This window comes from Gorilla gorilla, chromosome 19 (assembly GCF_029281585.2).
Source record: "Gorilla gorilla gorilla isolate KB3781 chromosome 19, NHGRI_mGorGor1-v2.1_pri, whole genome shotgun sequence".
NCBI lineage: Eukaryota > Metazoa > Chordata > Mammalia > Primates > Hominidae > Gorilla > Gorilla gorilla.
The window spans coordinates 34,633,611-34,656,837 of record NC_073243.2 but is presented as its reverse complement, the minus strand read 5'-3'; the positions used below and the strand labels follow the sequence as shown (position 1 = coordinate 34,656,837).

At 38.2% G+C, this 23,227-nt stretch overlaps 1 protein-coding gene across 1 annotated transcript in view; it reads left to right on the top strand.

Annotated features, from left to right (window-relative positions):
• The first annotated feature begins 3,563 nt into the window (after positions 1-3,563).
• Positions 3,564-23,227, top strand: part of AGGF1 (angiogenic factor with G-patch and FHA domains 1) — a 32,348-nt gene continuing 12,684 nt past the window's right edge. The window contains exons 1-8 of the mRNA XM_031003479.3: positions 3,564-4,192; positions 7,640-7,742; positions 8,764-8,966; positions 9,779-9,943; positions 12,759-12,947; positions 17,042-17,372; positions 18,839-18,950; positions 19,614-19,665. Coding sequence (XP_030859339.3) covers positions 3,983-4,192; positions 7,640-7,742; positions 8,764-8,966; positions 9,779-9,943; positions 12,759-12,947; positions 17,042-17,372; positions 18,839-18,950; positions 19,614-19,665 — 1,365 coding nt within the window. The 5' untranslated portion in view covers positions 3,564-3,982. The remainder of the gene's footprint in view (positions 4,193-7,639; positions 7,743-8,763; positions 8,967-9,778; positions 9,944-12,758; positions 12,948-17,041; positions 17,373-18,838; positions 18,951-19,613; positions 19,666-23,227) is intronic.

Genomic DNA, 23,227 nt, shown 5'->3' with positions numbered 1-23,227 from the left:
TAAACTGGGAGAAGATATCTGTAATATCTAAAACTGTTAAAGAAGGAATATCTTGTTTATATAAAGAACTGCAAAATAACAAGAAAGAAATGGGCAAAAAGATATGGATAGGCAATTCACAGAAAGGAAAGGACATATAGCCATTTCAACATATATACATTTTAACAAATGTATGAGATTCTTTAGTAATCAGAGGAGTATCAAAACAGCAGGGAAATAGCTCATTATATTCATAATGGCAAAAAGTACAAAAATGGTTCATATCATTTATTGGAGAGGATGTGGGAAAAAACATTACAAAACAAAATCAAATCACGAAGGGTGTCAAGTAGAATGCTTCTTTAGGGCAGCGCCTCTGCCCACTATGCTAAGTACCTCTTAGATCTGAAAACTAGGTGTGGCAAAGACTGCTATTTACATACTCAAGAATTTTGCCCTTCTTCCTTACTTGTAGAACCCCTATTATTATTAGGAGAATAATGCGTCTAGCTTAGAAAAACACACATATACACGTAATTCCCAGCCCCACTTGCAGCAAGGGGTGGCTATTGATAGGTAGACAGGAACCATTGGGTGGGCTTTGGGAAAGTCCTTTCATCCCTTGCCATCTTGCACCATGGATCGACCCGGAGGCTCTGGAAACATGCTCCGAGAATAGCAGAGCAGAAAGACATACCGAGCCTGGGTCCCTGAAGAACTGTGGAGTCACTGGCCACGGACTGCCCCTCTCTAGGCTTCTGTAATGTAACAGGATAACACCCTAATTTGTTTAATAAGCCACTATAGACCACCTCTGATACTAGCACCTTAATGCAATTCCTGATATTCAAGGCTTTTTCTAAAAAAAAGTCATTCTTTTCTAATGGTTAGAGGTAGGATACAGACTGGTATTACAAGGTAAAGATAACTTAGCCTTGAACAGATTAAGACAAATAAGAGGAGCACTGCTTCAAGTAGCAGTTAATAAGCTTATTTATTTATTCTCCAGTTAATTACTAAAAACTGAAATATCATCTTAAAGATACCTTTCAAATGGTATTTATGGAATTTCTTATCCCCTAAAGGTGGAGAAAGTAGAAAATAGCATCTTTTTAAAAGGACTTCAATATGTTCATTAATGGAGTCATAACGCATCAAGGGAAGTCAGAAATTTTTTGCAATACATCTTTTTTTTGCATCACAGGGGACATACCATGTCTTCTCACTAAACTTCCTTTGATGGCTTAAGGGTTACTCTTGACATGACAATAAGGTAGAATCTCTATGTTTTCAGATACAGTGCCTTGTGAAGAACTCTTCAGGCCTAAGGAGGAATGTGTACAGGCCCTAGAGAGGGCAGGTCTCTGCTGGAAACCTCACTGTTTATGAATAATCTAGTGGGCAGTGTACAAGACAAAAATACATACAGAGCCATATTTTAAAATTTAGATTTTATTATTATTTATGTATGGTGAGGCCAACAGATCAGGAGATGGTCTGCTATCAAAAAGACAGTTTATTATTCACCCAGCCCAAGAGGAGGATGCACACCAAGCCACACAAGGCAATGTGGAGAAGCACCAAGGTCCAAAGGAGGCAGAAGGACTGGGAGGAAACATGGCAAAAAACATTATGTGATTTTTGCAGGAAGGAATGGACAAGTCAGGATAAGCAGGTTTAGTTTGCATAATTTCAGTGGGATCTGAGATGTAGGAGTTGTTCCTAGTTGTCTGGTACTTTGCCCTGGAGTGATTAGGGCAGGGGAATATTGGCATGGAGTGTAACAGCCTGATAAAGAAGGTAGATGATCAGTGCGTGGCATGCTGGGTGAGTTGTTTGCTATGTCTAGGAATTAGCTAACCCTTGGAGGGTTTATCTCCCTGGTGAGGGAGACCCCAGATGCCAGAGCATCAAGAATACAAAAAATAAGAAAATATAGTTAATGGAAGTGGCCACTGATCTAAGACACCAAACAGGATTCTCTTGTTCAGCTGTGTTCAGCATTTACGGATACTGCTCTGTGACAGGCACTGTGCTGGGCCCTGAGAGAGGAGCATCTGCATGACACAGCTGCTGACCTCCACAAATCTCAGGCCCAGGACTCTGAGCTCATGATCTAATTCTAAATGACTTTGGCAAAGGAAGGAAGTGTGTTCCAAAGAAGGCCTCATCAGTTTAAATATTGGCAAACCAATGCCAGGGTCATGCAGACAAAAGACCAAATAAATGCACCAAACCAGAGCATTTTTCTCCCCTTTTCCACAGAATATTGTCTCTCTCTTATTTTCCCACCAGGGATGCTCCTTTTTGTGACTCAGACCTAATGTACTTGCTCTATTTTCCCAGGGGGTCTAAACTCAGGAACCAGCAGAATGACTAAATGAGAAATAAAATTCTGAGCCCCTTAACTGACTGAACAGACCCATTGTTCACTACATAGAAAGCCAGTCATTGAGACAAGGAGTATTGCCAGGGAAGAAGGTTCTATTTGGGTGCTGCAGCCAAGGAGAATAGGAAATCAGTCTCAAATCCATCTCCTCAACCAACTAAAATTAGGGGTTTATATGGCAAGGGAGAAATGTGACTACATGTGGGAAAACAGGAATTAGTGAGCGGTAAGGATGAGGACTTGTTCAACAGGCAGCAGGTGGCTGGTTAGGCAATCATGATGGGTGAGGGGTATGGTGCCTCATTGTCCAGATGCAGTGATCTGGTAAATTTCAGTTCCTTGATACTATCTGGGAGTCCTCATGGTTGGTTTCCCAAGAAAGGAACTCAGATAAGAAAGATGTAACTTTCTGAAGTTGTTAAGACTGGGAGGGTAAATTTCCAGGTTTATTCAAAAGAAACCATAAACATCAGTTCTATAGGACAGTTGGGCCGATTTCACACCAACCAGCATTCCTTCCTGATAAGAGACCACCAACCACAGAGAAGTTCTGGCCAATCTACCAGGGACTCACAGTGAGGGTTTTCATGTCCTCTGCTTTGCCATTTGACATCAGAGGGCTGAAAACTTCACACTGGGATCATGCTAACACCACCATTTTTTGAATATGGGTCCCATAGAGAGTCAGGAAGCTGAATTGTGCATGTGCATATTTCTCCTTTCATAAATATTCATGAATCCTCCTACAGCTCATTGAATATATTTGGCCACCCTGCTCAGCATAAATTTCTGTTCCCTTTGTCCTTCCTTCCAAGTGTCTGTTCTCAGCTTCTGACCAGAGGCTATGCTTCCAAGCCTGTCAGAAAGGCCACCCTGCAGGCTGTAACCCTTCATGAGAAATAAAGCCCTTTTCTAAATTTATTAACCTCCTCATTCTTCAGTTGACATAAGTAGAGCATCATAGTCCCCACAAATCATTTCTGGGATACTCTGTTCTTATTTGTAAAACAAGGAGATAGGAAATGCATACTATACTAAAAGTTTGTTCAAAGAACATCAGCACGCGCAAATGTCTGAGACCAGAGGCTGCAAGCCTCCCTATCGCTCTTAGGGCTTCGGTAGCCACATTGCCACAGCTCTCCACGCCCTCAGGTAACGCCCCTCCGCAGGCCGAGACGTCGGCACGTACACTGTCAGCTCTTTCCGCTTTCCGTCGCTTCCTGTTCCGTCTTGGCCCCGCCTGCCGCTGGCGTTGTTGTTTCCGGCTCAACTGGGGAGCTGCTGGAGCTCTTCTGGCCCCTGGTTTTCCGACTGCTTATCCGACGCTCCTCCCTCTGTCTCCGTAGCTGGAGAAGGTAGTTTCCAGGAAAGTTTTCCGGTTTGCAGGCCGCGCACATCGGGCAGGGGCCATCCTCGGTCCCCTTGCTCGTTGCTCGCAGCCCCGTTCGGCTACAAGTGAGTTTCAGGGCGTCATGGCCAGGGGCCACCGCGGCCAGCCGGGTGTGAGGCTGCCTTTCGCTGCCCGCGCGCTCCAGTGGTCTCTGGGTCCGCCGGCGTCTGTTTCGGCCTGAACGCAGCCCCTCCGCGGCGACGAGCAGTCTCGCGCCGGAGCTCATGGCCTCGGAGGCGCCGTCCCCGCCGCGGTCGCCGCCGCCGCCCACCTCCCCCGAGCCTGAGCTGGCCCAGCTAAGACGGAAGGTGGAGAAGTTGGAACGTGAACTGCGGAGCTGCAAGCGGCAGGTGCGGGAGATCGAGAAGCTGCTGCATCACACAGAACGGCTGTACCAGAACGCAGAAAGCAACAACCAGGAGCTCCGCACGCAGGTGCGCGGTCCTCCTCAGCCCCGCGCCCCATCCAGCCCAGGCGAGGCCTTCGAAGCCCCTGATAGCCTCGGAAGGGGTCCCTGGCAGGGACTCAGAACTACTGTAGAGTACTTGAAGTAAATAAGTAGAAGCTCAGCGCAGTTACAATTCCAAGTACCTTAGGAGCAAACCTGAGTTCAGGTTACTTGATTTAAATCAATGTCTCGCGGCTGGCGTGAATTGAACTTAAGTACTGTGGCTACATTGTCTTCATTCTCACTTGACCTAACATCCCATTGGCAGTAGGCGCATTTACTGTAGATCACATTTGAGTTTATTAAAATGCTGGACTTGAGTCAGAATCCCATCTCTGCCATTCACTGGATGTGTAAACTTATATACCGAGTCTCAGTTCCCCATTAAATGAGAATGATAGCTCACAGTTGTAAAGGTGAAGTAAAACAATTTTACAAACTTTTGAACGCTATACCTGTGTAAGGTTGCTCTTCTGGGCGTTTATCATCTTCGACTTTCTTGTGGAAGTACGGAAGATATATAACTGCTTTTGTTGGAGATGTTAAGCAGCTTATTTCGTTTCCAAGATAGATAGTAGGGGCAAACGTTAATACTTAAACTGTCACATTAAAAACAACCTTGGCTGGACGCGGTAGCTCACGCCTGTAATCCCAGCACTTTGGGAGGCCAAGGCGGGCAGATCACCAGGTCAGGAGTTCGAGACCAGTCTGGCCAACATGGTGAAATACAAAATTTAGCCGGGCGTCTCTACTAAATACAAAAATTAGCCGGGCGTGGCGGCGGGCACCTGGAATCGCAGCTAGTCGGGAGGTTGAGGCAGGAGAATTGCTTGAACCTAGCTGGTGGAGGTTGCAGTGAGCCGAGATCGTGCCACTGCACTCCAGCCAGGGCGACAGAGTACAACTCTGTCTCAAAATAAAAACCAAAAAACCAAGAGCATAGTATTTTTTTCCACCTTGTTGGCAGGCCCTCTCTGCCAACAGATTATTTCCACATAGTAACTAGTTTCAATTTGACCGTTGTCTAGTCCTTCATAATTTATTGGTGGTTTCCTAAAACCAGTATATAGGCTGAACACTGAAACGTTATCAGACTTCTTTGTTTTGTTACCAAATGGACTATGAAAATAACTGCTGAGTTGCAATGACTTTGTATGACCATTACATGGAGTTCCTGACATGACATTATTGGAAAGTTTTTATTTGTTTAGTCAATTTAAACACCTACAGTGTGTAATAACTATGCTAGGAAAATACAAATACGGTAAAAAAAAAAAAAAAAAAAAAAAGGGGAGAGGTGGCTGGGTGCGGTGGCTCACGCCTGTAATCCTAGCACTTTGGGAGGCCGAGGCGGGCGAATCATGAGGTCAGAAGATCGAGACCATCCTGGCTAACACAGTAAAACCCTGTCTCTACTAAAAATACAAAAAAAAATTAGCCGGGCGTGGTGGCGGGCGCCTGTAGTACCAGCTACAGGCTGAGGCAGGAGAATGGCGTGAACCCGGGAGGCGGAACTTGCAGTGAGCCGAGATCGCGCCACTGCACTCCAGCCTGGGCGACAAAGCGAGACTCCGTCTCAAAAAAAAAAAAAAAATATGGGGAGACGGGAGCAAAATATGACAGCCTTTTTTACATGACAGCCTTTTGAAAAGCTCATTTATAATTCTAAATTGTTGAAGTACTGCTTGCGTTAGAGATTCTAAAAGAAAACGTTTTTTGCTAATCTTCAGAGAGCCAGCATTTTGGTGTTACTGTTAATTTGATAAATCAGACTAAATAATGGGACTTTGTGAACAGATCCTTTATTTCTTACAGAAAAGAATGTTTCTATGCTAATATTTTGAGAGGTCAGCAATTCTCCCTAAAGAATTAGAAAATTTAAAAGCTATTAATTCCCAGTCATGTTATCTAATATCATTCAATGTTCACGTGGATTTAGTTATTAAATGTTAATGCCTCTTATAAGCTTTAATACACTTTAAAAAAATAGTAGTTCTGTGACTAAACTGCAGCAGAAGCGAACAGAAGGTAATTGCCTGAGAGGATCATCTGTCCTCCACATGCCTCCATTTTAGTCCAATATTAAAAATTTAATCTCATAGAAAGTCTTGACTCTACTTTGGATAGTGATAACTCCTTACTCTCCTAGTCAGCCTCCCTTGGTTGGGGAGAGGGTGGATTCGATTAACTGTCATTCCAAATTACTGAATGTGTTTTATTTGGAGCAGTTAAAAAGTTTTGCTTGAGAATGATAACTGGAGAACCATAATATGTATAGGGTTTTGTACAAGACCCCAAAATAGCCTTGTGCAAATTACTTTGTCTTGTCTCATATTTTATGTGTAAAATTGGGGTTAGGACAACGAATATTTCAGGTGGTTTTGTGAATTAATGAGATGTTATCTAAAGCATCAAGTGTAGCGCCCAGCATGTAGTAGATACTAAGTAATCTAATTCATAGTGATAGGGACAGTAGCCAGAGCCAGGATTTAGGGCAAGGCAGTCAGGCTCCTAGGGCGAGGAATTTAATGGGGCACTAATTCCCAGCGATGAACTCTGTACTTGCATGAATCAGAGGAGGGCCTCAAATTTTTCATGATCAGTGTCTTGCTTCCCTCACTGTAGTTCCTGCCCTAATATTAGCAACAGATCAGTTTTATCACCTTTCTCTGTTTAAGCTTTATGTATCATTAAATAAATATTTAAAAGCTTGTTTTTTAGTTGGTTTCTTGTGTGTAGTAGACATTGTCTCACATTGAGATCCTCTCAGGCTGAGGTGTATTGACTGAGGCAGTGTATTGACCGAGGCAGCATGTTACCTGCTTTTGGGCACTTCCACACACTTGTTTCTCTCTGTCCTATGTAGTAGCATCCTTTTAAGGGTATTTTAGTGTGTGAAGTACATGGAGGACAGATGCCCCTCTCAGGCCGTCACCTTCCCTGTTCTCTTCTGCTACAGTTACTCAATTATAGGACTACTGTTTAATGAAAAAATGTATTAAAGCTTGTAAGTGGCATTAACATATTCAGGTGGATAGTTAATTCGCAGTGGAGAATACCAGATGAGTATTAGATAATCCAGTAGGGATGAGAATTTGTAAATTTTGAATTTTTGAATTCTTTAGAAAGAACTGACTTTAAAATGTTAACATAAAAGCATTCTTATTTGTTAGAAATAAAGGACCTTGTTCACAAAGTCTCATTATTTAGTTTGATTTTTGGAGGAGATATTTGGACATTTAGTGAGAGAGATTAGGAATAAAAATGTCTTTTAAATGTATAAAGTAAAATAATAATTTTAGCTTTTCTGAAAGGGAAACTTGCTGCTCTTGACATTTCTCTAAAAACAACTATTTGTAACGGCAGGAGACTGGTATATATATTATTAGATTGTTACATGATTTCTTCTTCCTAAAGCCTTGTTTTCTCTCAGGTGGAAGAACTCAGTAAAATACTCCAACGTGGGAGAAATGAAGATAATAAAAAGTCTGATGTAGAAGTACAAACAGAGAACCATGCTCCTTGGTCAATCTCAGGTATTTAGCTTATAGTGAGGATATGCTAACACTGTTACATTCAAATCATGCTAATGTTGAGTTTTCTTTTAATTTAAAATAAACAAAGATCAAGGTAAATGAGAATTGTTAATACTGTTGACATCTCTCCATATGATAATGGTATTTTCGGATAATCAATTTGTTCTTCTGGAGGAAAAAGTAGAAATGTATTGTCATTCCTGTGATTTCTATAATGTTGCTAATGTTTTCAGTGGCACACTCACTGAGTAATTTTGGGCAGGCAGTTAGCCATCTACTTCCATATCTGCCTTCCTTGTGACCAGGGGCATTTGTTTTCTTGTTGATGTGTTCTAATTAGAATTATGTATAGTAGCAGTCTCTCACCCTTGTGGGAATGGTGAGCCCACCACCATGGCCTTATGAATGGCATTATGTTATAAGGCAAAATAGCTGAGATAACTGAGTTTTAATATATATGTGTCACAAGAAGAAATCATCTTTCCTATTAAGTTTTGCCTTGCTTCAGTCAGGACATAATTTTTGGCTAAATTGCTAAACATAGCAGTAGTGCTAACCTTTCTTATCTGCATGATATGTTTTAAAAAGTCTGCATGGGGAGAGAAGTTTGCCAAAAAATAAATCAATCCCTAATTCCTTGCCTTTATTTCATTATCAGTTGATAAGCAACAGTATTAAGGTATCCAGTTAGAAGTTAAGAGTTAAGTTTTTTAAATAGAACACAACCTATCTACTGATTTTTATTTTACTCTTGCTGTAGAAAATGTAACCACCTTACCTTTTTTTTTTCTTTTTAACTGACAGCTAGGGTCTTGAAGGAGACATTAGAATCAAAGATACACACTTCTGCAGATTTATCTGTGCCATCTGTTTTAATCTTTTAAAATTTGTACAGTTGTAAAAATCATTATTTATTTGAAGTATGTGCTTTTTGTGCTTAAATGCCAGTGTTTTGTAGTTAAGTCCTTTTTATATACATTCTTCTAATATGATATGATTTCGCTTCATTTTTTTGCTACAGATTATTATTATCAGACATACTACAATGATGTTAGTCTTCCAAATAAAGTGACTGAACTGTCAGATCAACAAGATCAAGCTATCGAAACTTCTATTTTGAATTCTAAAGACCATTTACAAGTAGAAAATGATGCTTACCCTGGTACCGATAGAACAGAAAATGTTAAATGTAGACAAGTGGACCATTTTGCCTCAAATTCACAGGTAATAAAATGCTAAACATGAAACTGTTGATGCCCAAGAACCTGTCCTTCTTTGTTGTTATTATGTGGAAAGATAGACTTCTTTGGTCCGTCACAGCATATATAAGGGTTATAAACATTCTTATGTGTAATTATGCAAAGAATGTTGTAGTTTTTCCAAAACCAGAATTAGAACTTGTTCATATATGTAGTGGTTTTCCTACTACATTGTGTCCCAAAATTTTGTGATATACATAAACTAAAACAAAAGTTGTCCAGATATTTTGACTGAACAAAAGAACTGTGGACAACAATACCACATTTACACCTAAAAAAATTTTAATGTTCCTTTATGTCAGATACCCTGCCACTGTTCAAATTTCCCTGAATCTATAAATTTGTTTTTATAGTTTTTTTGAATTAGGATCCCTATTGTGTTTGATATATCTCATTTAATCTACAGTTTTCTCCTTCATTTGTCTTTTTGAAATTTTTTTTCCAATTGAACATACAATCATTGAAGAACCTAGATCTTTGTCTTAGCCAATATTTCAGGGTCTGTATTTTGTGGTTGGCTTCCCTGTGGCATCATACATTTATTCTCGAATAATTGTCACTCATTTTTAGTGCCTTCAAAACTGGGTCAAAGTTGAAGTTACTGACACACTAGTAAATGGTGTAAAAAGTGGTTCAAGTCATAATTGATAGTCATGCTTTTCCATTGTAGAAATTGAAGTCATTACTTAAACATAGTCTCAAGTCTTGAGTTCAGCCAAGTTTTCAATTGATATACAGAAGCTTTTGTCTTATTTGGCATGACTATATCTTTTATAGGAGCCAGCATCTGCATTAGCAACAGAAGATACCTCCTTAGAAGGCTCATCATTAGCTGAAAGTTTGAGAGCTGCAGCAGAAGCGGCTGTATCACAGACTGGATTTAGTTATGATGAAAATACTGGACTGTATTTTGACCACAGCACTGGTTTCTATTATGATTCTGTAAGTATCATAGACCTTTTTTTTTTTTTTTTTTTTTGGTACAGAGTCTCCCTCTGTCACCCCGGCTGGAGTGCAGTGGTGTGATCTCAGCTCACTGCAACTTTCACTCCCCAGGTTCAAGTGATTCTTATGTCTCAGCATCCCAAGTAGCTGGGATTACAGGCATGCACCACTACACCCTGCTAATTTTTTGTATTTTTAGTAGAGGCAGGGTTTCGCCATGTCGGCCAGGCTGGTCTCGAATTACATCTCAGACCTTTTAATACTGTATGATACATACTCAGTGCCTGATATCAAATATTAAACCCTAAGCCGAAGTAAGAAAGCAAAAAGCTGCATTTAAAATTATATTTGACTCAAAACTATTTGACAGAAGAATTCTAAAATAGCTTATGATGCTACACTTCTAAGTTTTTAAAATAAGGTTAAGGTTAAAATAAATTTTATTATGATTATTATAGACAATGTTTTGGAGAAGTGTTTATGTATAAAAATAACATACAAAAATACTGGAGCTTTTGTTAATAAAAGCAGATAGTTAACTACATTGTAAATATTTTAGAACCTAAACCAATATTTTTTTCATAGAATTAATAGAGAAGTAAGGTTAATTTTAGGCTTGGGGTGAGAATTTTAAAAATTATATCAAATACTTTATGAATTCATTTTAGGCCACATAAGGAGACTTCTTTCTTGAATTCTTAGTAGTATGTTTATTATTAGCCAGTGTTTTATATCCTGTGCCCTTTAACTATTTCACTTTAAACATTCAGTCTGTTGGCTAGGCATGGTGGCTCACTCCTTGTAATCCTAGCACTTTAGGAGGCTGAGGCAGGTGGATTGCTTGAGTCGAGTGCAAGACCAGCCTGGGCAACACAGTGAGACTCTTTCTATAAAAAATTTTAAAAGTCAGCTGGATGTAGTGGCTCACCCTCTAGTCCCAGCTACTCAGGAGGCTGATGTGGGAGCGTCGCTTGAGCTGGGAAGATGGAGGCTGCAGTGAGCCATGATTGCACCACTGCCCTCCAGACTAGGTGACAGAGTGAGACCCTGTCTCAAAAAACAAGCAAACAAAAATCAATCTGTTAGCAATGAGAACTAGGGAATTAATATGGGATCTAAAATATAATGGACAACTGACTAGGATAGAACCAGAAAATAAAGTTCTTGATTTATAATACAGTGTTATAGCTGTTGAAGTCTAATAATTATATTTCATTGAAGATTTGATGTCAATGATAGAACTCAGTCACATACCTCAAACTCAAGAATCTAGTAATGTAATCTGGTTTTCTGAGGAATTATAGAATGTGGTACACAAAAGTGTAGTTGACGTTCATCATTCCTGTTACTGGAACTATTGTTATCTAGAGAACGTAAGATAATACTAAATATCTCAATTAACATAAGAGGTGTCATTAGTTTGTCAATCTGTATATGGTAAACTGTAAGTCCTTTGTAAAGAGAGGGTTTTCTTTCATGGGGGTTGCTAATTGACAATGCTAATTAATAACCAGAAAATTAATGTTTAAACACTTATCCAAAGGGAGTAGTTATTTAGTTTCTAGGAAAACAATAGTTTCAAGTAGACATTAGTCTTTGTCAATCTTCTGCCTTTCTGTATCTTTTCTCTTGACATCAGTTGTTTTGTAAATGGTTAGTACGTTCTGTAGGTTATATTTCTGAGTAAATTAGGAACTTCATTGTGTTGCCATTTTCATTGTGCTAATATTTTAATAAAATTTTTTTTATATTTTGAAAATGTCTATATTTTGGACTGATAAACAGATTTAAAAGGTTTGAATTATAAAAGTTCCATTATTACTAGAAATAAAGATTGGAAAGCCTCCACTCAGTTTCTTAGTTAACAGAAAGATGGTGAGAAATCTAAATATTTTTTGTAAGAGATCTGCAAAATGCATGGATTAAAGACAATAAATTGCAAGTGTCAATAGTTAGAAAAATAAATTATTCTTTTTCAGGAAGTTTTGCTGAGTTTGCTCAATCTCAGTACATTAAAGATGTTTCTGGGTCTGGTCTGCATGGATTTAGGATGTAAATAAAATATAGACTGTTCAATTAAATCTTGGTTTTAGAGTACTGGCCAGTATATCATAAATATGGGTGATTATCTAATTTTATCTTTCTGGTTTTTAAATCTGTAATTTGCCAAATTCATTTTTGCATGGTTGCTTGTAAGTCTTATTTACTATAGAACTAATTAATTAGTGGAGACAGTTTATTGATTGCATTTTATAGAATGTTATTTTTTGGTATGCATGAACTTTATTTTCAAAATTTTCTTCACTAATTTTAAGTTATGAACAGCAAAAGACAAATCTTTGTTTTATGACATTGAGAGGAGGGTTTAGGGGTTTATACTGCCACACCATTATTGTGCAGTCATTAAGAATCAGGAGTCTAGAATTGCGCTCATATGGTCAGCTTTTTCTTATGCTTGCTTTAGTTTTCATGCCTTTAAAAGTAGTATCAATTTTTTTAATGTATTAAGTGGAACCATATGAAATTGCTGTTTCTTATAAGTTAAAAGTGGTCAAGTATTGACAATTTTATATGATTAAATTTAATATTTAGATTTACTTGTTTCTCACACTAGGAAAATTAGATCAGTTATTGAATGGTAAAGTATTTTGGAAGATTAAAGCATTTTTTATTGTTATCTTTAATTCATTGTCTTCTGAAAATACTATAGTTGTTCAAAGAAATATTTACCACATTTGAATATATTTGGCATTTTCGTTAAGTTTATTTTATCTTACATGAATAGAATTTATTTTTTTCTTGACTTTCAAAGGAAAATCAACTCTATTATGATCCTTCCACTGGAATTTATTACTATTGTGATGTGGAAAGTGGTCGTTATCAGTTTCATTCTCGAGTAGATTTGCAACCTTATCAGACTTCTAGCACAAAACAAAGTAAAGATAAAAAATTGAAGAAGAAAAGAAAAGATCCAGATTCTTCTGCAACAAATGAGGAAAAGGTAATGTCTTTACAATTTTAAAAATTGACATAATGGTGATAACATGATAATTAAGACAAAATTTTTTATGAAACTGACAATCATTCAATAACTCTGCATTTCAAACATACCCATTAAGATAACCTAGGAAAGTTTAGATGGAGCAAACATGGACTTTTTCATAAACTCTGTCACTAGAAATAGAAAGCATTTCTTAAAATTTGAAGGAGATAGATTAAGGTCAGATAAAATATCTCGTATATAGTTTGGAAGAAGAATTCAGATCCTCAGTTGATAAGTTGATGTCAATGCACAGTTCATAATAAAAGATAAACACAGTTTATAGGTAGACATAGATACAGGTTCAACTTTCTTAGTTATGTGGAGCAATTTTTTACTTATTAGGACAATTTTTTTTTTTTTTGAGACAGAGTTTCACTCTTGTTGCCCGGCTGGAATGCAATGGCGTGATCTCAGCTCACCGCAACCTCTGCCTCCCAGGTTCAAGTGATTCTCCTGCCTCAGCCTCCCGAGTAGCTGGGATTACAGGCATGCATCAACACGTCTGGCTAATTTTTTTGTAATCTTAGTAGAGACGGGGCTTCTCCATGTGGTCAGGCTGGTCTCGAACTCCTGACCTCAGCTGATCCTCCTGCCTCTGCCTCCCGAAGTGCTGAGATTACAGGCATGAGCCGCTGCACCCGGCCAGGAAAATATTAAAAAAAAAAAAATCCATTGCTGACAACTGTGGAGTGAGATAACATATTTATTAGGATTAATAGTTTAAATGGCCTGCAAGACAATGGTTAAGAAAGCGATAGTTACATTTAATTTAAAAAAGTATTATGTAGGCTTTCAGATGGTACTTGTAAAGACTAAGGGGAACCCCAAAAATGCTTATGATGATGCAATGTTAAATTGAAAGAAGGAAAATATAAAAAGTTATCAGTGTTCTTTATTTCTACTGTCTAAACAGGTAAGTTTGGTGGTTTATAGGTTATAAAGGAGGCTTGTTTGTTTTATTGATATTTTATGAACTGTAGCAACTATTTGATATCTTACTCTTGAAATGTTATCTCATGGTTTCCTGTCCTGTCCTTTCCTGTCCTACCTCTGTCCTGTCTTGTCCTTCTGTCCTGTCCTGTTCTGTCCTTCTGTCCTGTCCTGTTCTTTTTTGAGACAGGGTCTTGCTGTGTCACTCAGGTTGAGTGCAGTGGTGCCATCATGGCTCACTGCATCCTCGACCTCCTGAGCTCAAGTGATCTGCCTACCTCAGCCTCCCAAAGTGCTGGGATTATAGGCGTGAGCCACTGTGCCAGCCAGTTTTTCTTTTCTTAACCAAAGAAAAATTACGATACTAAATTGTAAAGTTCACATAAGGAATTAGGATTCTGTTAGATTTTTTCTGTTCTCTATTTGATTTGTTTCTGTTCTTCTATTTTTTTGCGAACAATACTTAGGAATAGAAGAGTATGTGACTAAAATACTAAAAATCAGTTTTCTGTTTGCTTTCAAGATCTCTGTTTTCATGGCTTGTGCTTGTTACTAGTGGTTTGATTGTTCGAAAGGCTAGGTTGTAGGTCGGGCGTGATGGCTCATGCCTGTAATCCCAGCAATTTGGGAGGCCGAGGCAGGCGGGTTGCCTGAGGTCAGGAGTTCAAGACCAGCCTGGCCAACATGGTGAATCCCCGTCTCTACTAAAAATACAAAAATTAGCCAGGTGTGGTGGCAGACACCTGTAATCCCAGCTGCTTGGGAGGCTGAGGCAGGAGAATCACTTGAACCTGGGAGGCGGAGGTTGCAGTGAGCCAAGATCGCACCACCACACTGCAGCCCGGGCAACGGAGCGAGACTCCGTCTCAAAAAAAAAAAAAAAAAAAGAAGAAGGTTAGGTTGTGAAAGCACCTCTCCCTAACAATAGAAGAAGAATATGTAGGGCTCCTCAAATGGCCTTGCCTGAAAAACTAGAGAATAGAGATGGAAAGCATTCTGTGATATTTTGGTCCAGCCTCGCTCCCATAACTACTCATCTTTGCCATTCTTCTTTGAAAATGTGAGAATTCCAAGACAAGAACTTTTAAGAAAAATCCTGTTGGAATTTTGAGAATTTCCTGAGGATTCTAAAAGGTACCTGTGAGGCCAAGAGAGTATCTTCATCTGTTTTCTTTATTTTTAAAGATATTTTTGAGCCTCACTTTTTGTAGGTGAAGGTTATGTGGAAGGAAGACAGTAGGGGAGATAGGAGTAAATAATTTGAAATATACATATGTGCCTCAGTGCCCATAAATAAGCCCTCCTTTCTTTTCACTTAATGACTATCTAACGTTCTGTACTGGCAAATAGCTTTCCCTGCATATGTTGTTCAGTAAGTAATAAATATACAAGATTGGAAACTGCTTTTTTAAGAGTATATACAGATAGGGAACTTTTTTGCTATAATTGTATAATGTAAAAGCTCCTCATGGTTTTTCAGCTCCTTGCCCTTGTTCTTGTTCTTGGTGAATTTGTATTGCTAGAAGTGTGTATAATTTATCACACTGTGAATGTTTAGCCAGTCTCCAAGCTGAACTTACGCTGTTATCAAAGATAGGTATGTGAGGTGGATGGATCATGAGGTCAAGAGATCGAGACAAGTCTGGCCAACATGGTGAAACCCCATCTCTACTAAAAATACAAAAATTACCTGGGTATGGTGGTGCATGCCTGTAGTCCCAGCTACTCGGGAGGTTGAGGCAGTAGAATCTCTTGAACCTGGGAGGTGGAGGTTGGAGCGAGCCGAGATCGCGCCACTGCACTCCAGCCTGGGCGACAGACCGAGACTCCGTCTCAAAAAAAAAAAAAAGAAAAAAAGATGTGTGAGATGCTCTCATATTTTATAAAATAACAGAAGAGCATATGAATTCGCCTCATGTTGCTCTGAGGTAGAAAGAAAAGTGAGAGTGTGTTAGAAACCAAGGGAAAAAAATGGAAAATAATTATTTACTTTTTCTAAGGCTGAAATAATAGATTTGACCATTGTATAACACGGTGACTATTGTTAATAACAATGTGTTGTATTATTGCAAACCGCTGAGAGCAAAGTTTAAGTTTCTTACCACAGAAAAATAAGTATTTGAGGTAATGTACATGTTAATTAGCTCAATGTAACCACTGTACATTGTGTACATATTTCAAAACTTCATGTTGTACATGATAAAAATACATCATTTTTGTTAATTAAAAAATATATTTGTTCATTTATTATAAGGCATATCAACTATAAATGTACAATAAATAATAAAAGACTTATGCCAGGCAAGTTAAAATTTTGGAATAAGATAGTTACAGTTAATTTGTACTTTAAACTTTTATGTATTATCAAGCTGAATCTGAAGTACTAAATTTTAGCAAAACTACAATTTTGCTACATATTGAGTACATTTGGATCTTTAAATTCATGTCATAAGTAAAGCTAATTCTGTATTTTATTTGTGTTGACTAGCTAATTGATTACCAGTTTAAAAAGAAAATTTAGAATAGGTATTCTTTAGGCCTGCACTGTCCAGTAAGGTAGCCAGCAGCTCCATGTGGCTGTTGAGCACTTGAAGTTTTGCTAATCCAAACTCAAATGTGCTGTTAAGTGTAAAATACACTCTGGATGTTGCAGACTATGTAAACTATCTCATTAATAATTTTACTTTTTAAATGTGACTACTAGAAAATGTAAAAGTACAAATATGGTTCGTGTTACATTTTTATTGGACACCATTGGTCTAGGCTATCCCATAGTCCAGGCAGTATGTGATGAGGGCCTGAACTAGGAATGTTAAGACATTGAGAATAGAGAGACAGATTTGGATATATTTTGAGAAAAGTCTGTAGCACTTCGTAATTTTATATATGGTTAAGGGGATCTCAGAGATAACTATAGGATTTTTAATTTGGATAATAAGAAGATGGTAATATCATTAACCAAGAAAGGAAATGTGAGAAGGAGAGGGGGAACAGATTGTAACCATTGTTATTTTACTGACATATATCTTCACGAATTCGTTGAAACTTGATGTAATGTTATAAGATAGTGATGTTTAAGAGTATTCTCCCCTGTTCCCTCGTATCTACCCACCCTTCTCCAGGATTTGAACTCAGAGGATCAAAAAGCCTTCAGTGTTGAACATACAAGCTGCAATGAGGAAGAAAATTTCGCAAATATGAAAAAGAAGGCCAAAATAGGCATTCATCACAAAAATAGTCCCCCCAAAGTCACTGTTCCAACTAGTGGAAATACTATAGAGTCTCCTCTTCATGAAAACATCTCAAATTCAGCATCATTTAAAGATGAGAAAATCATGGAGACTGATAGTGAACCAGAGGAAGGTGAAATTACAGACTCTCAGACTGAGGATAGTTTTGAAGAAGACATTACCAGTGAAGGCAACATAACTGCAGAAGATAGTGAGGATGAAGGTGAGTAAATAATCATTATTTAAGTAAATAGCCCAGTCTGGTAACTATAAAAGAACAAAACCATTAAAAATGTTAGTGAGTTATAGTATATCTGCCAGAAAGTAAACATTATTTTAATGATGTTATTGAAAATGTTGTGGGTTGCCACTTGGTTATTCTTAGAGAGTAGGATGTGAATAAATGACTAATACTTAGACCTTCAGAAGGTTTCATTGTATTGAATGGCATAGTCAGTAGAATACAAAGCCAGGTTACCTGGATTCTAATCTTAAAATATAGATTAAGGCTGTTTTAGTGGGTTAGATATTTGTAGTCTACTTTTGTAATTGAGAGAGAAAAACAAGTTGTCTTTAAAAAGTATACATTATGAATTCAGCTACATGGATATTATGGTAAATCTAATTTTTTTTTTACTTGAATATACTCTTAAAACACAGGATTTCATATTACAGTTGGCCTTCTGTATCCATGGGTTCTACTTTAGTGGATTCAAGCAACCTCAGATCAAAAATATTCAGGGAAAAAAATGGATAGCTACATCTGTACTGAACATGTACACACTTTTTTTCTTGTTATTATCCCCTAAATACGGTGTAACTATTTATATAGCATTTACATTGTATTAGGTATAAGTAATCTAGAGATGATTTAAGTTATACAGAAGGATGCACATAAGTTATATGCAAATACGATACAATTTATATAAGGACTTGAACATCCATAGATTTTGGCATATGAGGAGGGATCTTGGAACTAATCCCCCACAGATACCGAGGGCCAACTGTATAGTATATGAGCTTATTTTGTTCTTTGGTTCTCAATGGCATTTCTCTTGCTTTTTTTTTGAGACAGAGCCTTGCTCTATTGCCCAGGCTGGAGTGCAGTGGCGCAATCTCGCCTTACTGTAACCTCCGCCTCCTGGGTTCAAGTGATTCTCTTGCCTCAGCCTCCCAAGTTGCTGGGACTACAGGCGCATGTCGCCACGCACGCCCAGCTAATTTTTGTATTTTTAGTAGAGACAGGGTTTGACCATGTTGGCCAGGGTGGTCTTGAACTCCTGACCTCAGGTGATCCGCCTGCCTCGGCCTCCCAAAATGCTGGGATTATAGGTGTGGGCCACTGTGCCTGGCCTTTTTTTTTTTTTTAATGGACTCAATTTTTATAACTTAATATAAAAATATTTGGGATTTTTTCAGATTCTGAAACCTTAAAAAAGAAAGAGTTGATTATTTGATAACTGTGATAGATGCTAAATATGCAGCAACCTTTATGTGGATCACTTTAATAACAGTGTTAAGCCTTACCCATTGCTATGTATTATACAGCAGAATTTAAGAAGTTTGTTTTAGTCAGAATTAAGATTTTTGACCAACACATTTTTATTTTATGGATGCTTCCTAGTTATCCCTATGAAGTTCTTTTTCATAGTAGTTAAGTTAATATTTACTCACTTTTTTCCTTGGCAGATGAAGACAAAATTTGGCCCCCATGTATTAGAGTAATTGTCATTAGATCACCTGTGTTGCAGATAGGATCACTCTTTATCATTACTGCTGTAAACCCTGCTACAATTGGAAGGTAAAATGGTTAATATTATTATATCATTCTTTCAGTTATTTCAGAAAGGCTTTATTAAGAGCATGTATTTTTGTTTGTTTGTTTGTTTTTTGTTTTTGAGACAGAGTTGTGCTCTGTTGTCCAGGCTGGAGTACAGTGGCACGATCTCAGCTCATTGCAGCCTCCGCCTCCTGGGTTCAAGCAGTTCTCCTGCCTCAGCCTCCTGAGTAGCTGGGATTACAGGCGTGCACCACCACGCCCAGCTGATTTTTGTGTTTTCAGTAGAGACGGGGGTTTCACCATGTTGGCCAGACTGGTCTCGAACTCCTCAAGTGATCCACCCACCTCAGGCTCCCAAAGTGCTAGGATTACAGGCACATAAGCCGCCACGCCTGGCCATTATGTTAAGCATTATTCTATGTGCTGTGGATACAAAGAGGACTAATGCAAAATGTCTACCCAAAGGAAGCACAGTCTGGGGGGAAAGAAGACCTGAGTAAATAATCACTGTGTGAAAGCACAGGAAATCTAGAGTAGCAGTAAGGAAACTGGATAATCCATAACCAGGAGATTTACTGTTGATAGACGTGTATTTTAACATTATCTGTTTTTTAAAATTCTTTCCATGTCACTTTATATAATATGCTTCAAAAATTATTAAAGACACTTTACTTAACTCTGCAGAGAAAAGGATATGAAACATACTCTCCGAATCCCTGAAGTTGGTGTCAGTAAGGTAAGCTCTTTGATTTATCAAATATAGTCCCCTAGATGTAATTTTTTATATTATTATTACAGTAGAAAGCTTAGGGATTTTTCTCATTTAATAGGAAGGTTAACATGCAGTGTAGTAATGGTAATAAAGGCAGTGCAGATCTGTTTATTCCAGTGCTTGAGAAAATAATTCTTTATCACAATTTGAATAAATAAAATTATGTTTATTTTTAAGAATCTGGACAAGAGTAGAAAGCATATGAAGTCTTAAAGTAGTACTCATTTAATGAATATTTATTGAGTGAAATAAATAGGCTACATTTTATGACCTTTAAAAAATGAATCTTACCTGGCTTCTGGCTACTTTAGTAGGTGGTTACTTTGAGCCGGAGGATTTTACAACCCAAGAATATATCCTGTACCACTCAGGGTTCTTGTTTAAAACTTCTCCTAATTGAGCATCTAATGGTTTCAGGAAAAAGAACAATTGAGTTTTCAAAACAAATAGAACAGAATTGCAACTCAAGTTATAAGTAGAAAACAACTAAAGGTTTAGCTACTGAGATTCTTTATATATTTGTACTTTTTTTTTTTTTTTTTTGAGATAGGATTTCACTCTGTTACCCAGGCTGGAGTACAGTGATGTGATCACGATTCACTGCAGCCTCAACTTCCCGGGTTCAAGCAATCCTCCCGCCTCAGCCCTGCAGGTAGCTGGGACTACAGGCATACTCTACCATGCCCAGCTAATCTTTATGTATTTCATAGAGATGCAGTTTCACCTGGGTGTTCGCTAGGCTGGTCTCAAACTCCTGGGCTCAAGTGATCCACTTGCCTCTGCCTCCCAAAGTGTTGGGATTACAGGCGTGAGCCACCACGTCTGGCTGAGGCTCTTTATATTTCTCTTTCCTGTACTATGTTTTCTGTGTTTTCTCTCCTCTCTTATGGTTGTTATCTTTTTTCCTGTTTTGCTTTTCTCTTTTTTTGACCTTCCATTGTTCCCATTTTGCTTTTATTTAATGGACTGTAATGTGGACCTGAAGTAGATTTTATGTGATGTTTGTCTTTTTGGAATATAATTTCTCATTTTTAATTTGAAAGTCCATTTACTTTCACTTTCTGGGGACTCATTCAGAAAGAGGAAAAAGTCCTCTTAATTTTAATTCTAAGCAGATTATGTTGCTTTTTTACTTTTTTACTATGACCTTGAGTCTCCTGCCTCCAAAAAAATAAAACAACACCTAATCTGTAACTTAAATGGCAAAGAGATCTGAGATCCTTCCCCACCTCCAGTCTAAACCATAGATAGTTCTATGGTTGCTTTTTCTTTTTCTTTCTTTCTTTCTTTTTTTTTTTTTATATAGAGACAGGGTCTTAACTGTGTTGCCCAGGCTGGAATGCAGTGGCTCGCACCACAGCCCCTGACACCTCCTGGGCTTAAGTGATCCTCCTGCCTCAGTTTCCTGAGTAGCTAGCACTATAGGCACACACCACCGCACCAGGCTTCTGGTGGCATTTCTGTTTTTTCTTTCGTTTAAACTAACATCCGCTAGTGGGGTGGATAATTTGTTGGTGAAGTCAGTTTGATAGCACATATAACATGTATCCAAATAGATGAAAAACTTTTAAAAAAGAAGCTTAATGTTAGGGGAAAAAACAAGTATTTGACCACTAGATAGAAGACTTTCTGAGTTTAAAAAATGGTAAAAATTACAAAGGACAAAATGATCTTGCTCTTTATATGTTAAGAAACCAATTTAGAAGGCAGACTCAGACAGGCACAACAAATATGACACAATATACATTATTTATTTTTGAAAAGTTCACGCAAATTTATGTTTTCAAACTCCACTGTGACACCAGTAGATAAATGAGCAAAAGATACATCAGGCAGTTCACAGTAAAGGAAATATCATGGTTAATATATGAAAAACCATTTAGTCTTCCTAGTAATCTAAGAAATACAGATGAAGCCAAGGTGTGAGTTTTCATTCATCGTTTATTAAATATCACTCCTATTGGGAATGTAATTTAGAACAGCTTTTTGGAATAGGGTTTGGCAGTACAGAAAGACTTATTCTAAACAATCCAGTTGGAAAAAAGTGTACAAAGGACATAAAAAGAAAATTTACAGAAGAGGAAACCCAAATGGCTAATAAATATTAAGAGTTTGGGGGGTTGGGCATGGTGGCTTATGCTTGTAATCCCAGCACTTTGGGAGGCTAAGGTGGGCAGATCACGAGGTCAGAAGATCGAGACCGTCCTGGCTAACACGGTGAAACCCCATCTCTACTAAAAATACAAAAAATTAGCCGGGTGTGGTGGCGGGCGCCTGTAGTCCCAGCTACTCGGGAGGCTGAGGCAGGAGAATGGCATGAACCTGGGAGGTGGAGCTTGCAGTGAGCCGAGATCATGCCACTGCACTCCAGCCTGGGCGACAGAGCGAGATTCCATCTCAAAAAAAAAAAAAAGAGTTTTGGTAGTAATCCAGGAAATGCAAGTTAAAATCACAATGATAAGGCAATTTCACACCTCTTAGGCTAGCAAAAATGAAAAATTTTGGCAACATCAAGTTTTGGTTTAGTATACATAGAGCAGCAAGAATTCTCACAGACTGCTGGTGGGAATATGAATTGATACAACCACTTTGGAAAACAGTTATGTAGTAAAGTTGAAGATTTGCTTATATTATGATTTAGCAATTCCATTCCTAAGTGTGTATTCCAGAGAAACATTTGCATTTTGTACACAAATAGATTGCAGGTACAAGAAGGTTTCTAGTAATATTTTTAAAAATAGTAAAACCTTGGAAAAAAGCCCTGAATGTCTGTTTTTAGAAGGATGGGTGGATAGATTGTGGTATATCCACACAATGGATTACCATTCAGCAAAATGAATGAACGACGACTCTATAACTGTGTATAACAACTGGATGAACCTCATGACTTAATATTAAAGAAGCAAAATAAGAGGAATAGATAGAGTGTTACGGAACAAGGAGGGAAAGATTAGTCCTAACTATTGAACATCTTGGAAACTTCTCTGAGAAGTTGGCCTTGAGTGTTTCAAATCACATTTTGTATTAAGAATTTTTGGCCAGGTGTGGTGGCTCATGCTTGTTATCCCAGCACTTTGGGAGGCTGAGGCGGGAGGATCACTTGAGCTCAGGAGTTCGAGACCAGCCTGGGCAACATGGTGAAACCCTGTCTCTACAAAAATTACAAAAATTAACCAGGTATGGTGGCACACGCCTGTGGTCCCAGCTACTCAGGAAGCTGAGGTGGGAGGATCGCTTGAGCCCAGGAGGTCAAGGCTGCAGGAAGCCGTGATCACACCACTGCACTGTAGCCTGGGTGACAGAGTGAGACCCTGTCTCAAAAAAAAAAGTTTTTGATGATATGGACCAAAAAAAAAAAAGTTTTTAATGATATGTACAAATACTTACATTAGGTCAAAATTTTTCAAATTATAATCTCTAGTACCAAAGGAGAAGAGGTAGGACATATTCTAAATTTTTCATGGTAATTAAAGGTAGAGTTATAGATGACATTTTCTTCTATAGCCTCTGTTTCTACCAGAAGCAT